At 36.2% G+C, this 11,973-nt stretch overlaps 3 protein-coding genes and 1 non-coding gene across 4 annotated transcripts; all 4 read right to left on the minus strand.

Moving 5' to 3' along the window:
- Positions 1 to 7: 7 nt before the first annotated feature.
- LOC105119344 (ubiquitin carboxyl-terminal hydrolase 22-like) lies at positions 8 to 1,665 on the minus strand. Its single transcript, XM_011017473.1, has 2 exons — positions 357 to 1,665; positions 8 to 143 (listed from the first exon to the last, which is right to left on the minus strand). The coding sequence occupies exons 1-2, from the start codon at positions 1,124 to 1,126 to the stop codon at positions 74 to 76; spliced, it is 840 nt and encodes a 279-aa protein (XP_011015775.1). The 5' UTR covers positions 1,127 to 1,665; the 3' UTR covers positions 8 to 73.
- Positions 1,666 to 2,676: 1,011 nt separating this feature from the next.
- TRNAS-UGA (transfer RNA serine (anticodon UGA)) lies at positions 2,677 to 2,758 on the minus strand. The gene has a single exon. It is a non-coding gene; the product is annotated as a tRNA-Ser (tRNA).
- Positions 2,759 to 5,404: 2,646 nt separating this feature from the next.
- Positions 5,405 to 6,041, minus strand: LOC105119345 (probable steroid-binding protein 3). Its single transcript, XM_011017474.1, has one exon. It carries the CDS (start codon positions 5,896 to 5,898, stop codon positions 5,596 to 5,598), a length of 303 nt encoding a protein of 100 aa, XP_011015776.1. The 5' UTR covers positions 5,899 to 6,041; the 3' UTR covers positions 5,405 to 5,595.
- A 962-nt stretch (positions 6,042 to 7,003) lies between these two features.
- Positions 7,004 to 11,861, minus strand: LOC105119346 (ER membrane protein complex subunit 4-like). The gene is made up of 7 exons (XM_011017475.1): positions 11,618 to 11,861; positions 11,467 to 11,523; positions 10,431 to 10,584; positions 9,592 to 9,689; positions 9,410 to 9,475; positions 8,214 to 8,572; positions 7,004 to 7,377 (listed from the first exon to the last, which is right to left on the minus strand). Exons 1-6 carry the CDS (start codon positions 11,744 to 11,746, stop codon positions 8,534 to 8,536), a joined length of 543 nt encoding a protein of 180 aa, XP_011015777.1. The 5' UTR covers positions 11,747 to 11,861; the 3' UTR covers positions 7,004 to 7,377; positions 8,214 to 8,533.
- Positions 11,862 to 11,973: the final 112 nt, after the last annotated feature.

An 11,973-nucleotide genomic window follows, 5' to 3' on the forward strand; every position in this document is an offset into this window, starting at 1 on the left:
GATTTTCTATCAGAAATATAGGAGAAGAGAAGAAAACCTGCTTGAAAAAATCCTTAAGACACCATACTTTCTGCTAGCTGATACCTGATGGGATATAACATATCTCTAGTCTACCTTTAAACAGTGACAGAAAAAAACTGAATCTATAAAACAAACAAGCTATGTGAAAGTACTAAAGTTTGTCAAAGAAAGAATCTCAGAAAATAGTGGCAGATTACATCCCCTCACAACAGGTCTAAAACAGATAATAGTAGACAATTTAGCATGAATCAATCAACAAAATCATGATCATGAAAATTGATTTGCTATCAAAACACACGGAAACTAGAAGGTGCATATATATAGCAATGTCAGACCTGTAAAGAAACTGAGCTGGACTATAAGGTGTCCGATCCCCGGAATAAACAGCTGAGAAAATTACACCAATATCACAAGCCAAACACGATTGATCTGATGATCTTTTCCTACAAGTTTCACGGTCGTGTCTCTCACTCAAGAAGTAATTCCTGAACGGTGGTGCATGGAGCAAAGCTTGCAAAATAGAATTCATGAAACAAGTACTGCCCAAATTATTCAATCCTCTTAATCCCAATGGATAGCACGATTTCGCCCTTCGACCCCTCATCCAAACAAAAAATTTAGACCTTATCAAATCCAAATCCACCACTGAATTCAACCTCCTCCTCTTGCTTGATCTCCTCATTAAATCATCAACAACACTATCACGTGTCTTACTTGGCATATCCACAATATTTTTAGCCACAACTACCTTATCAAAATCAAGGTCATAGACCTGATCCCTACAAGAACAACAATAAAGTTCTGATCTTTCAATGTCAACAGCTATATCATGGCCATTCTCAGATTGACTGTGCAAAAGGGTATGGTCTGAACAAGACGTTGAAGAACAAATCAGACACAGAAACAGTCTACCTTGACGAATCCCACTACAAAAACTGCATTTGGGCATCGTTGTTTCACACATTTTAATGCTTGTCTTTCCATTTGGAAAGGTTTTGAGCCATTTTTGAAGGAATTTGTATCCACTCAAGCCATGCCTCAGCTTATAATCTGCAAGATGCTTACAGGGTTTTGGGTTTGCAAACACAGAGCTCCTTGTTTCCATAAACAAAATACAGATGAAAGTTTTGATCTTTAACCAAAAAAACAAGAATTTATTAGATCAAATGGGCAGTCTCAATACATAAAAAAACAGTAACCTTGATGTTTTGGTTACAAAAAGACACAATCTTTAAATGAAACTAACAATAAGAGATACTATACTAAAGATCTAAGATTAGATTTGCAAGTTTGTTATCTTGATTTGATGAAAGAGAGGGACAAAGAGAGAGGGATGATGAATAAAGCAAAGCTTGGAGGACCTTTAGGGAAGTAACTTAGTAGAGAAGGGAAGAGGAGGGCTTTTCTTTTTCTTTTTCCTTTTCTTTTTCTCGATGAATAGACTAACCTTTTCATTTCTTTACGAAAGAAAAGGTTGTCTTGGCTCTGCTCTTTTGGAGGAATATGAACCGTTCATTTTGTTGATCAAGACAATCAAGAAAGTGGGTCAATGATGGAGCAGACTCTAAATGTCCATGGCTGCTTGCTTTTCTGGATGGTTAGGGTTTTTGTACATAGTTGTAGTATTTGCAAGCAAGGACTCATCTCAATGCTGCTTGATATTTAAGGATACGATCATTAACCTAAACTAAAGCCCAAGAAATGTATAGTATAGAATTGGAAGATAGTAATGCTCAGTAGAAGTTTCTTCTGAAAGTGAGAGCACAATGGCCTGTTACTGTTAGGTATTCGAGAGGCCAACCGTGGGCCTGAGCATGGACCACAAACATCTCCAGCAGTCATGGAGGGAGGGAGAATGAACGAGCAAATATTTCTTTCATTTGTTGCACTTAGGCAGATTCATGAAAACACTACGCTTGATCTTGGTTGATTAAATGGAATGTTTACCATCTTGTTACTCCATCTCTTGATATCCCGAAATAAATAATCATCTTGATGAAACCTTTTCTCTTGTTTTTTTTGGAACAAATGACTCCATAAAAAATCTAAATTATTAGAATTCACGAGTAATAAAATAAATCATAATGGACACTAATGCAAAGGTTATTTAACAAAAGGCTTTACATAAATGTAAGAAACAAGCACAAAACTATGCTTGACTTGGTTTTGTTGATATATATATATATAAAAGCTTAGATGCTAAGTTATTGAATTAATTCATGAGTCAATCGTGTCAATAATTTTTATTAAAAATATATTATTTATTCATTCCATTTTTTTAAAAAAATTATTAATATTAATTTCATCCATGTGTGTTTAACTAGGAGGGTAATGTCTATGCTAAGTTCAACTCAAGCGTGCCTTGCACTTATGTGCTAAGTTTTAAAAGTATAATATATTCTTTACAAGGACAGGGTTTAAAAGAAGCTTTTTACACATTATGAAAAGGAGTCATGGGATGAGAAACCATGTGGCTATGAGCAGAAAAGGAAATGTTGATATAATTGACAAAGAGTGACCGTAATTCTCATTCATGGAGGATATTCTTTCCAAGTACACGATTTAAAAGCTGTTTTTTTTTTTTGTTCTTACATTACTTGTGGATATGTCACAAAAGAACCAAAGTGAAATCATCCATCTGTAAAAAGAGAAACGCGTCGACAGCAGGGTTCGAACCTGCGCGGGCGAAGCCCAACAGATTTCAAGTCTGTCTCCTTAACCACTCGGACATATCGACGTGTTGATGGGTCTGCTTGGATACCTGCTATTGACCTATTTGAACCAGGAAAGAACTCTACCGTTAATGGGGGTTTGTCCGTTGTTTCCTCTTTCACATCTTTTCCCCTTCATTCCTTCCTGGAAATGCACTAGCCTCATTGGAATGTAGTTGACAACTTTCAATGAAGAATTTGAAGAGGATCTTGGTAGGAACCAGGACATCAGGCATTGCAAGAACTTGGGAGGAATTAGTTGAGAGTAACGAGAGGCACTTCTCTCAAAGTGATGGTCTCAAGTTCAGATCTCATGTAGAAGGAATTTATTTGTCTAGGGAAATTCTTGTTTACTTCACTAATCCTTCACACCTTAGTTCAGTGTTCAATCTTCTGTGTAGCAGTACATCTAGTGAAAGTAAAAGAACCCCAAGTTCCATGCAAGCCTGAAACGCTGTCAAGGAGTTGATCTATTGATCATTTATCAAACCTCTTCACATGAATTGCACTCTTTCAAAAAACTACGAAAAAACACAGAATAATCTTTGTTATTCAACCAACTATGATACATCAAGAAAACATAGCCATCAATTGGCTGGGTTAGGAACCCTAGTATTCATCTATCCATACAACAAGGTACAGGCAAAAAGGCAATGACTCGGCAAAGCTTCAGTCCTAGAGATACCAAGAAACAAGCAAACCTCACAATGAACCCAAGTTGCGGGGAAAAGTGCATGTCAGCAGCAACTCAAAGTAGAAGATCAGTATCAAGAAAGTACTCCAAATCCAAAGCTAGTTATTCATCCATCAATCGATTTTCCATGGATTATTAGCATAGACATCACCCTCCTAGCGTAAACCAACCAAACAGCAAAACGTACCAGTCAACACAATAAGATACATACACCTACAAGCAAATGACAGCTAGGAACTCGAGAAACAAGACGTCCAACAGCAGGGAACATGGATTTCTCTTAGTCATTAAAGCCTTCTAGAGTAGGGAAGAAGTCTTCCTCCTAAGAATCCAAATTCTCATGTGCCAGTTTAAATCACTTGGTCCACTACCAAGTACCATGCAAGTCACCCTCAGATAAATTCAAATATTAATTAATAATTTCAACTTCTTCTACTACTTGAAGATAAGCTCAAAAGACATAGGAGGTTCCTCCTATGCTTTCATCGATGTACTAGCCCTTAAAATCAGACATCAATGCTTAAATTGTTTCCAGTGAAAATAGCTGCACCAAGCACTAAAAATCTGTGGCAGAACTCTCTGGGGACACTGATAAGAATGTTCCTTGTCAGTAGTCTGTTCATCCTAAAAAAGGTTATAAATCAAGTTTAAAACAGTCAGCACATCACCAAAATCTATACACTCCGTCTCCGTACATTTTTGTTCATTGCCCTCATCTTCTTTACAAAGTTTGGGAAAATCTAACTTCAAATGCACTTAAGAATTTTGGTTCATTAAAACAAAGGAGAATATGCTAGCAGTTAAGTAACCATATTCATCCATCCATTCTTTCATGAATTATTAGCATCGACACAACCACCCTTGCCTAAACAAACAAAAACGGCGAAAAATACCAGCCACCACAGTGAAATGCACAAGCACAGGAGCAAATAAAAGCTAGGAACTGAAGAAATAAGACATCCAAAAACAGGGTAGTTGGCTTTCGCTTAGTCATTAAAGCCTTCAAGAGTAGGGGTTAAGTCTTCATCCTTAGATCCCCAAATCTCATATGCTAAATCACTTAATAAAAGAGTCTACTACCAAGTTCCAAGTCACCTTCAGATCACCTCAAACACTAATTAAAAGTTTCTATTTCTGGCATTCACAAATGCACGAGTTCTCAAAATCATACATCACCACTTGCATAAATTTTTGCCATTTTAAGATAGCAGCACCACGCTAGAAAGCTATGTGCCAGAACTTTCTGTGGGAAACATATAAGAATGTTCCTTATTAGTAGTTATTTCATCCTTCAAAAGGCTAAAAGCCATGTTTAAAAAGCTATAACACATCAAAAAAATCAATCGGAATACTTCCCACAAGCCAATTTTTGTGAAGTATAACCCGTTTTTCAATGTACAAATATCTATGCACTCCATCTCCATTCATGTTGGGTCGCTACCTTTTTCTTTACAGATACTGGGAAAATCTAATTTCAATTACATGTGATGGTTCATTCATATCTAGTTAAATAACAAAGCAAGAAACTTTTACAACAAAACTAAAAATTAGTAAAACTTCCTAGTTCAATAACATGAACTAAATCATTGATGAAAACGGACAATATTATACGTTGCACTTCCTAATAGATCTTCCAATCAAATATTTTCCTATTCAAAGCACACACGCGTTATTTCAACTTCTAGCATTCTTTCACGCCTACAAACAGCCACGTCTGCCAACACCCCAAAAGCATTCTTTCCACTCCCTCAATTGTCTATAACAGGCTAAGCAAGGGCTGCATTGAATCAGTAAAAGCACACAGCAGGGAACAAACAAAACAATCTCCACAAGATGAACAAAATCAAGTTGCATAGAACAAAATTTATTGCAAGCAAGTAAAAGAAAACCAATTAAAACTATCAAAAGCGCCCTGGTACAGCATGGCTAATAGCCCTAAAACAACATAATTTCTACAGTAGATCATTAACCAAACACAAAAATCTCAATTCCACACAACCCAGATTTATTCATTAATCCCCAAATTCAACACATTATTATACATTCACACAGCCTTCACTATCCAAACCCAACAAAAACATCATAACCCACAATCTCTTACAAAAGTCATATGATCCATTATTGCAAAACACAAATAGACCACACTAAACACATAAAACTCCAGACTTTTTAAGACACGACACGACCAACAACAGGGTACTTGGCCTCAAACTTCTTTTCCCAGTCATCAAGCACACCAATCTCTTTCTCAGTAAGCCCATGTAATGAAGACGAGATGTCTTCATCATTTTTACTCATTTTAGCTAAAGCCCTGCTTGCATCTTTGCCTGCAAACATTACATAAGAACCACCTGGTCCATAAAAGCTTTTGCCTGTCGTCACATCAAAGACTCGTCCTTTGATTGCTACGTAGATGGGTTTGGAAGGGTCCGTGCCATTGTATTGAAGAAGTTGATCTGCTGTGAAATCCATTGACGGGTTTTGGTTTGTGAGAGCGAGAGAGACAGGGACAAGGGCAGTGAGTGAGTGAGCTGCCGGTGATCTGCCATCTGGGGTTAGTTTTTAACCACACGTTATTTTTTGGATGTCAAACACTGACAGGTTTTGAGTTGCAAAAGGAACTAGCGTGTTTTCCATTAACCAATTATAACATTCGGCTCGTGCCCTGAGCAGGATCAATGCTCGTGTCAGGGTTGGGTGAGTCAATTTATTGAATAGTGTTGACCCATTTTTTTTTAAAAAAAATTGTCTAAAAAAATGTTACTTTGGATAAGTTTTTTGAAAATATTGATAATCTCTCACTCAAGTTTTGAAAAAAACCTATCGAGTCAACTAACTAAATTTCATAGATCAATTCTCTAAATAACTTAAAATTAAACTATTTTAAGTTTGTAATGTTAAGTCACCGAGTCGGGCCGACAAGCAAGCAAATGTCTGACCACAAAACAAAATCAACAGAAATTTGTCATAGAAATTTCTAAATCTCAGTGAAAGCTGGTCATGTAGTAAGCTTTGAAAATTTTCGATATTCATCTTACGAAGTTTTCCGAGTGTTTTTGTAATAATCTGGGATGGTATGAGCTAACTTTGATCCTAGCCACACCAACTAGCATTTCATAATAAGATTTTTCTAGTTGAAGAAAAAGCTGCTGTGTGATTTCATGGCTTCTATGAGAGAGAAGATTGTGAGCTAAACATGCCATCCAAACAGCAATGGAGAATTACAGATGCTCAAAAAGTCCATCTGTTTTCAATTTCTTGCGCTCAGTATTTCTTCATTTATGGAAGACAGGACTAGTTAACACATTTGATGACATCCAGATAATGTTATGTTTGATTAATGTCTCCTAGCAAAATGAGACAAATATATATATATATATATATATATAAGAGATAAAAACATATTTGATTAAAAAAACAAAAACAAAAACATAAAATAAATATATTTTCAAGACAATTTTAAATTGATTTTCCATAATTTCAAAATAATAATCACATGAAAACATGTCTTTTCTATCCCTATTGCCCTCATCTCTTCTGTGTGCCGAGATAATAACCACACGCTAATGCAACAAAATTTGTCACAAGCACTGCTTAAAACCTTATGTTTAATAGAAATAATAAACTTGAGTGTTAGCAAAAAGGACTATTAGTCTATTAACTCTCAAGTTCAATAATCATCTATACAGTATGTCATAGGGACTTCTGCATTACAACAAACCCAATCCTGTTAATGTCTACATGATTTAAGAACTTTAAAACAATATAAATGGTATCATTGTCCATGGTGACCACACCCACGAGTAACAGGCCACGCCCAAGAATAGATCCAAATCTGGTCTGACTTTGGGAAGTTCTTTGTTCCAACCTGTCTTCTTGCCCGCAGAAGGTAAATGATCTCAAAGAAGCACATTAGAGCAGAGGAACACCACCACCTGAATATTCGACCTCCTGAAAATTAAACAAGCAAACGAATATTAGTAGGGTTCCTAGTCCTCAAGAAGAAACTCCGAAAACACTTGTGCTTACGAAATTCATGACATAGAAAGTTTTAAACTAAATAGCTAAGTCTTAGCTAATGTGCAATTTAAAGGCAATTATAGAATCTCTTCACAGTGTGAATATTCTCAGATAAACTACAAAACCCTGGTTTGCAGAAGAAAGAGCAAGTCATAAAAATTGTCAAGAAATCATTAGAAAGAATCACAAATAGTTGGCCCTTGAGATCATTAATGGAGGATATACCCAGTAGTGGCAGTGTCCGGTAGACATTGCAAAAAAAAAGAAATACAAAGCATAAGATTGTTTTGAACTCTTAGAACCCATCTACAGAGCTTGAGTAAGCCATGTAATCCCCTTTCTCCTTGGTTTTCTTATTTTAGTCTAAAAGGTTTCCTAATAGGTTTTATCCTGTATTTTTTTCCTTGTAGAAAGTTAAAATAACTACAAATTCAAGTCAGTACCTCAAGTATGTATAGAGAGAATAGTGATACCATCCCATGAATGGAGACAGACAACAATACTAGCTAACAATTTTGCAGAATCCTTGTCCTAGTAAAAATTAAGAATTATTCTATATATTTTATCAAACCACTGAAGCCATACATTGCAAGGGGGCGATTTAATACAAAGGTCACCTTTTACTCCAACCAGAAGTTGTTTACCATGCAATATAAGAACATGCAAACAAATTATAACACATGAAAGGAAGATCAAATGCAAGTTCTGTCATTTTTTTTCTAAAGTGCTCAGTTGCAGGTTGAAATCATTGCGAAGAAGAAATGAACCTTAGCAGGGGGTAGGGATGAAACCCAGTCTGATGCGTGTGTTGGAAAAAAGGACTAATAGTCTATTACCTCTCAAGTTCAATAATCATCTATACAGCATGTCATAGGGACTTCTGCATTACAACAAACCCAATCCTGTTAATGTTTACATGGTTTAAGAACTTTAAAACAATCTAAATGGTATCATTGTCCATGGTGACCACACCCACGAGTAACAGGCCACGCCCAAGAATAGATCCAAATCTGGTCTGACTTTGGGAAGTTCTTTGTTCCAAGTTGTCTTCTTGCCCACAGAAGGTAAATGATCTCAAAGAAGCACATTAGAGCAGAGGAACACCACCACCTGAATATTCGACCTCCTGAAAATTAAACAAGCAAACGAATATTAGTAAGGTTCCTGGTCCTGGAGAAGAAACTCCGAAAACACTTGTGCTTACAAAATTCATGACACAGAAAGTTTTGAACTAAATAGCTAAGTCTTAGTTAATGTGCGATTTAAAGGCAATTATAGAATCTCTTCACAATGTGAAAATTCTCAGATAAACTACAAAACCCTGGTTTGCAGAACGAAAGGGCAAATCATAAAAATTGTCAAGAAATCATTAGAAAGAATCACAAATCATTGGCCCTTGAGATCATTAGTGGAGGATATACCCAGTAGTGGCAGTGTCCGGTAGACATTGCTAAAAAAAAAGAAATACAAAGCATAAGATTGTTTTGAACTCTTAGAACCCATCTACAGAGCTTGAGGAAGCCATTTAATCCCCTTTCTCCTTGGTTTTCTTATTTTAGTCTAACAGGTTTCCTAATATGTTTTATCCTGTATTTTTTTCCTTGTTGAAAGTAAAAATAACTACTAATTCAAGTCAATACCTCAAGTATGTATAGAGAGAATAGTGATACCATCCCATGAACGGAGACAGAAAACAATACTAGGTAACAATTTTGCAGAATCCTTGTCCTAGTAAAAATTAAGAATTATTCTACATATTTATCAAACCACTGGAGCCATACATTGCAAGGGGGCAATTTAATACAAAGCTCACCTTTTACTCCAACCAGAAGTTGTTTACCACGCAATATAAGAACATGCAAACAAATTATAACACATGAAAGGAAGATAAAATGCAAGTTCTGTCATTTTTTTTCTAAAGTGCTCAGTTGCAAGTTGAAATCATTGCGAAGAAGAAATGAACCTTAGCAGGGGGCAGGGATGAAACCCAGTCTGATGCGTGTGTTGGAAGAAGCCCCAATGTGTTAAGCTGCCAGAAATTGAACATGAAACAAATCGTTAGATATCCTTGCTTCAAATTTTCTTTTTTCTTTTTCTTTCTTGAAGTGCAATGAACTTAAGAGAGACGGGGAAAATGCATCTTACCTTCCAAATACCCAATGCTAAACCACCCAAATTTAGGGCAATAAAGACTAACTTAGGTACAAGAAGATCCACTTTACTGTCTTTGTAAGGCTCGAAAACTGCAAACAAAACAAAACAAAATCTCAGATCAATGAACTTCAATACAAAAAAATGCAAATGCCAACTATCAAGGGAACAAATGTAATCCCTAATCACTCTAAGGCATGGTATAGCAGATGCTCATTATGGAAAGAACTACAAAGAAAAGACCACAAGTTACAAAAAACAGAACAAAGATACTTAAAAAACAAAAATCTGAAAGTTAAGAGCAGGGAAACTAATGAGTAGAGAAGAAGCTTCTAATTGACTTTCCCACGAAACGATCCAAATCCCATGTGCACATATCGAGCAGTTGATTAACAGTGATACAATCCCTTCTGTTCTTTACAAGAGGAAATAGGTAGCAAATATAGTGCCCTGATTCAGAAGTTGATAAAAGTATGTACAGTATACTCTTTATGGGAGCAAGATAGGCAGCAAGAAATATGATACTGAGGGGAGAAAAGGGTGCTGGTTTGAATTTTGACAGGTATCTTGTATTGTTAGAGAAGTTCCCAGAGAGAGAGAGAGAGAGGTTTCGGAGAATGCCCGCCTAAATTTGTATCTTATCCTTATAAGAGGTTTGGCTGAATACCATGAATTATCCTGGCATGAAAAACTTGACCCTCCACTCTTCCCCACTAAAAAGACCCCACTCACCCTTTCTCTTCCTACGTTATTATTCTAAGAAAATGTAGGTTTAGAACAAGCAAAAAGCACATAAAACAGAGTAGTGACAAATTGAACTCAGGCCAGCTTACCCTTCCCAACTCCTTGAAGAGCTCCTATGGGCTGCCAAAGAGCCGAAAATGTAATCCCAATGCTAAATAGATGCACTGTATTTCCAGCCATCCACATCATGAAGCCCATCATTAGTAAATTCTTGAAGGGGGCTTGTGCCACTTCCCAAGCTTTCTGTTCACAATATAAAGATGATTACATTGTTAACAATATACATATTTGAAAACTTCAAAGAAAATTCAGAAACAAGTAAACGAAGGTAACATATGATAGACTAAGAAAACAGAGCTGAGGGAACTCTTAACAGCATGCAGGAAAAACATCACTCTTCTTCTTCAGTCCAGGTCAAAGAAAATTTCTTTGAGCAGCCAAATATGAAATATTTGTTTTGCATGTTTCAAGATTCAAAACAGTGTCTTTTAAGACCCCATAATTGCAACCATTCATCTCATGAAATCCCTTTCCCTTTCCATCATTCATCATTCACAAAAAAATCTCTCACCATTCCCACATGCACCCAACACCCCCCCTGTGTATAAGCCATTAAATTTAATTTTTTTACAACCATTGACTGACTATATAAACACCCCCCCCCCCCCCACCCCTATAAGCTATTAAATTTAATTTTTTTACAACCAATGACTGACTATATAAACATTATACGAGATTCAAAACAAATTCGTTAATTCAACAATCCCATTTTGCCACAAATTAAACCCTTTTTCAGACATCCATGAACTCACAAGACATCCTTCCAAGTCATTGTTATCATCAACACAACTATTAACAAAGTCAAAATCAGCAACCCAAAAAAGAATTCTGAAAGCAACCCTTTTTTCTTTTTACCTTTTATCCACCACTACCCATGAATAGAATATCAACTTTTACATTCAATCCCTACATGTTTCTAAATCTACTAAATAGAGCATTAATTAACAAAGGACAAGATTTTCACTTCCTCTATGCATATCAATTAATTCCTACAAGCCAATAAATCAATAGCAAAAATCCAAAATTTTTCTTAAAAAAAAGATAAAAATTTGAACAAAAAAAAACCTGAGCTTTCCAATTAGCTTCAGCATCCTTTTTTTGCTTGGTAACAGCCGAATCCTCCTGTAAAACACATCACCATCAAAAACCCACAAAAACTAACCACTAATCAAATCAAATCAAATCAATGGAGAGAGAAGGATTATGAGAACCGAACCTGATCTTGAGAGGCGCGAGAGAAGCCAGGAGGATCAGGGATATCACGAGAAGAAGTGAGTGTTGAATTGTCAGTGAAGTCAACGGCCCATCTTCTCCCTGACCCCATCACAGCTTTCCCCTTGTCCATAAGATTGGCTTTGCAAATTCAGTCAGGTTTCACTGATTTTTGTGTGATCTTGATTGATAATCCGGATCTCACAAAGAAGAGGAAGACAGGAACAGAAGTGGATGTCTATTGAGGAATGGAGTCTCGTAAGATAGCAATGGAAAACTATATATATGTCCTTATAGTTTCATTGATATTCTATTTATGTTTCAAGCATTTAAACCTTTTCAATAGTACCCCTATAATTT

This window comes from Populus euphratica, unplaced genomic scaffold (assembly GCF_000495115.2).
Source record: "Populus euphratica unplaced genomic scaffold, PopEup_1.0 scaffold2837.1, whole genome shotgun sequence".
NCBI classification, from domain to species: domain Eukaryota; kingdom Viridiplantae; phylum Streptophyta; class Magnoliopsida; order Malpighiales; family Salicaceae; genus Populus; species Populus euphratica.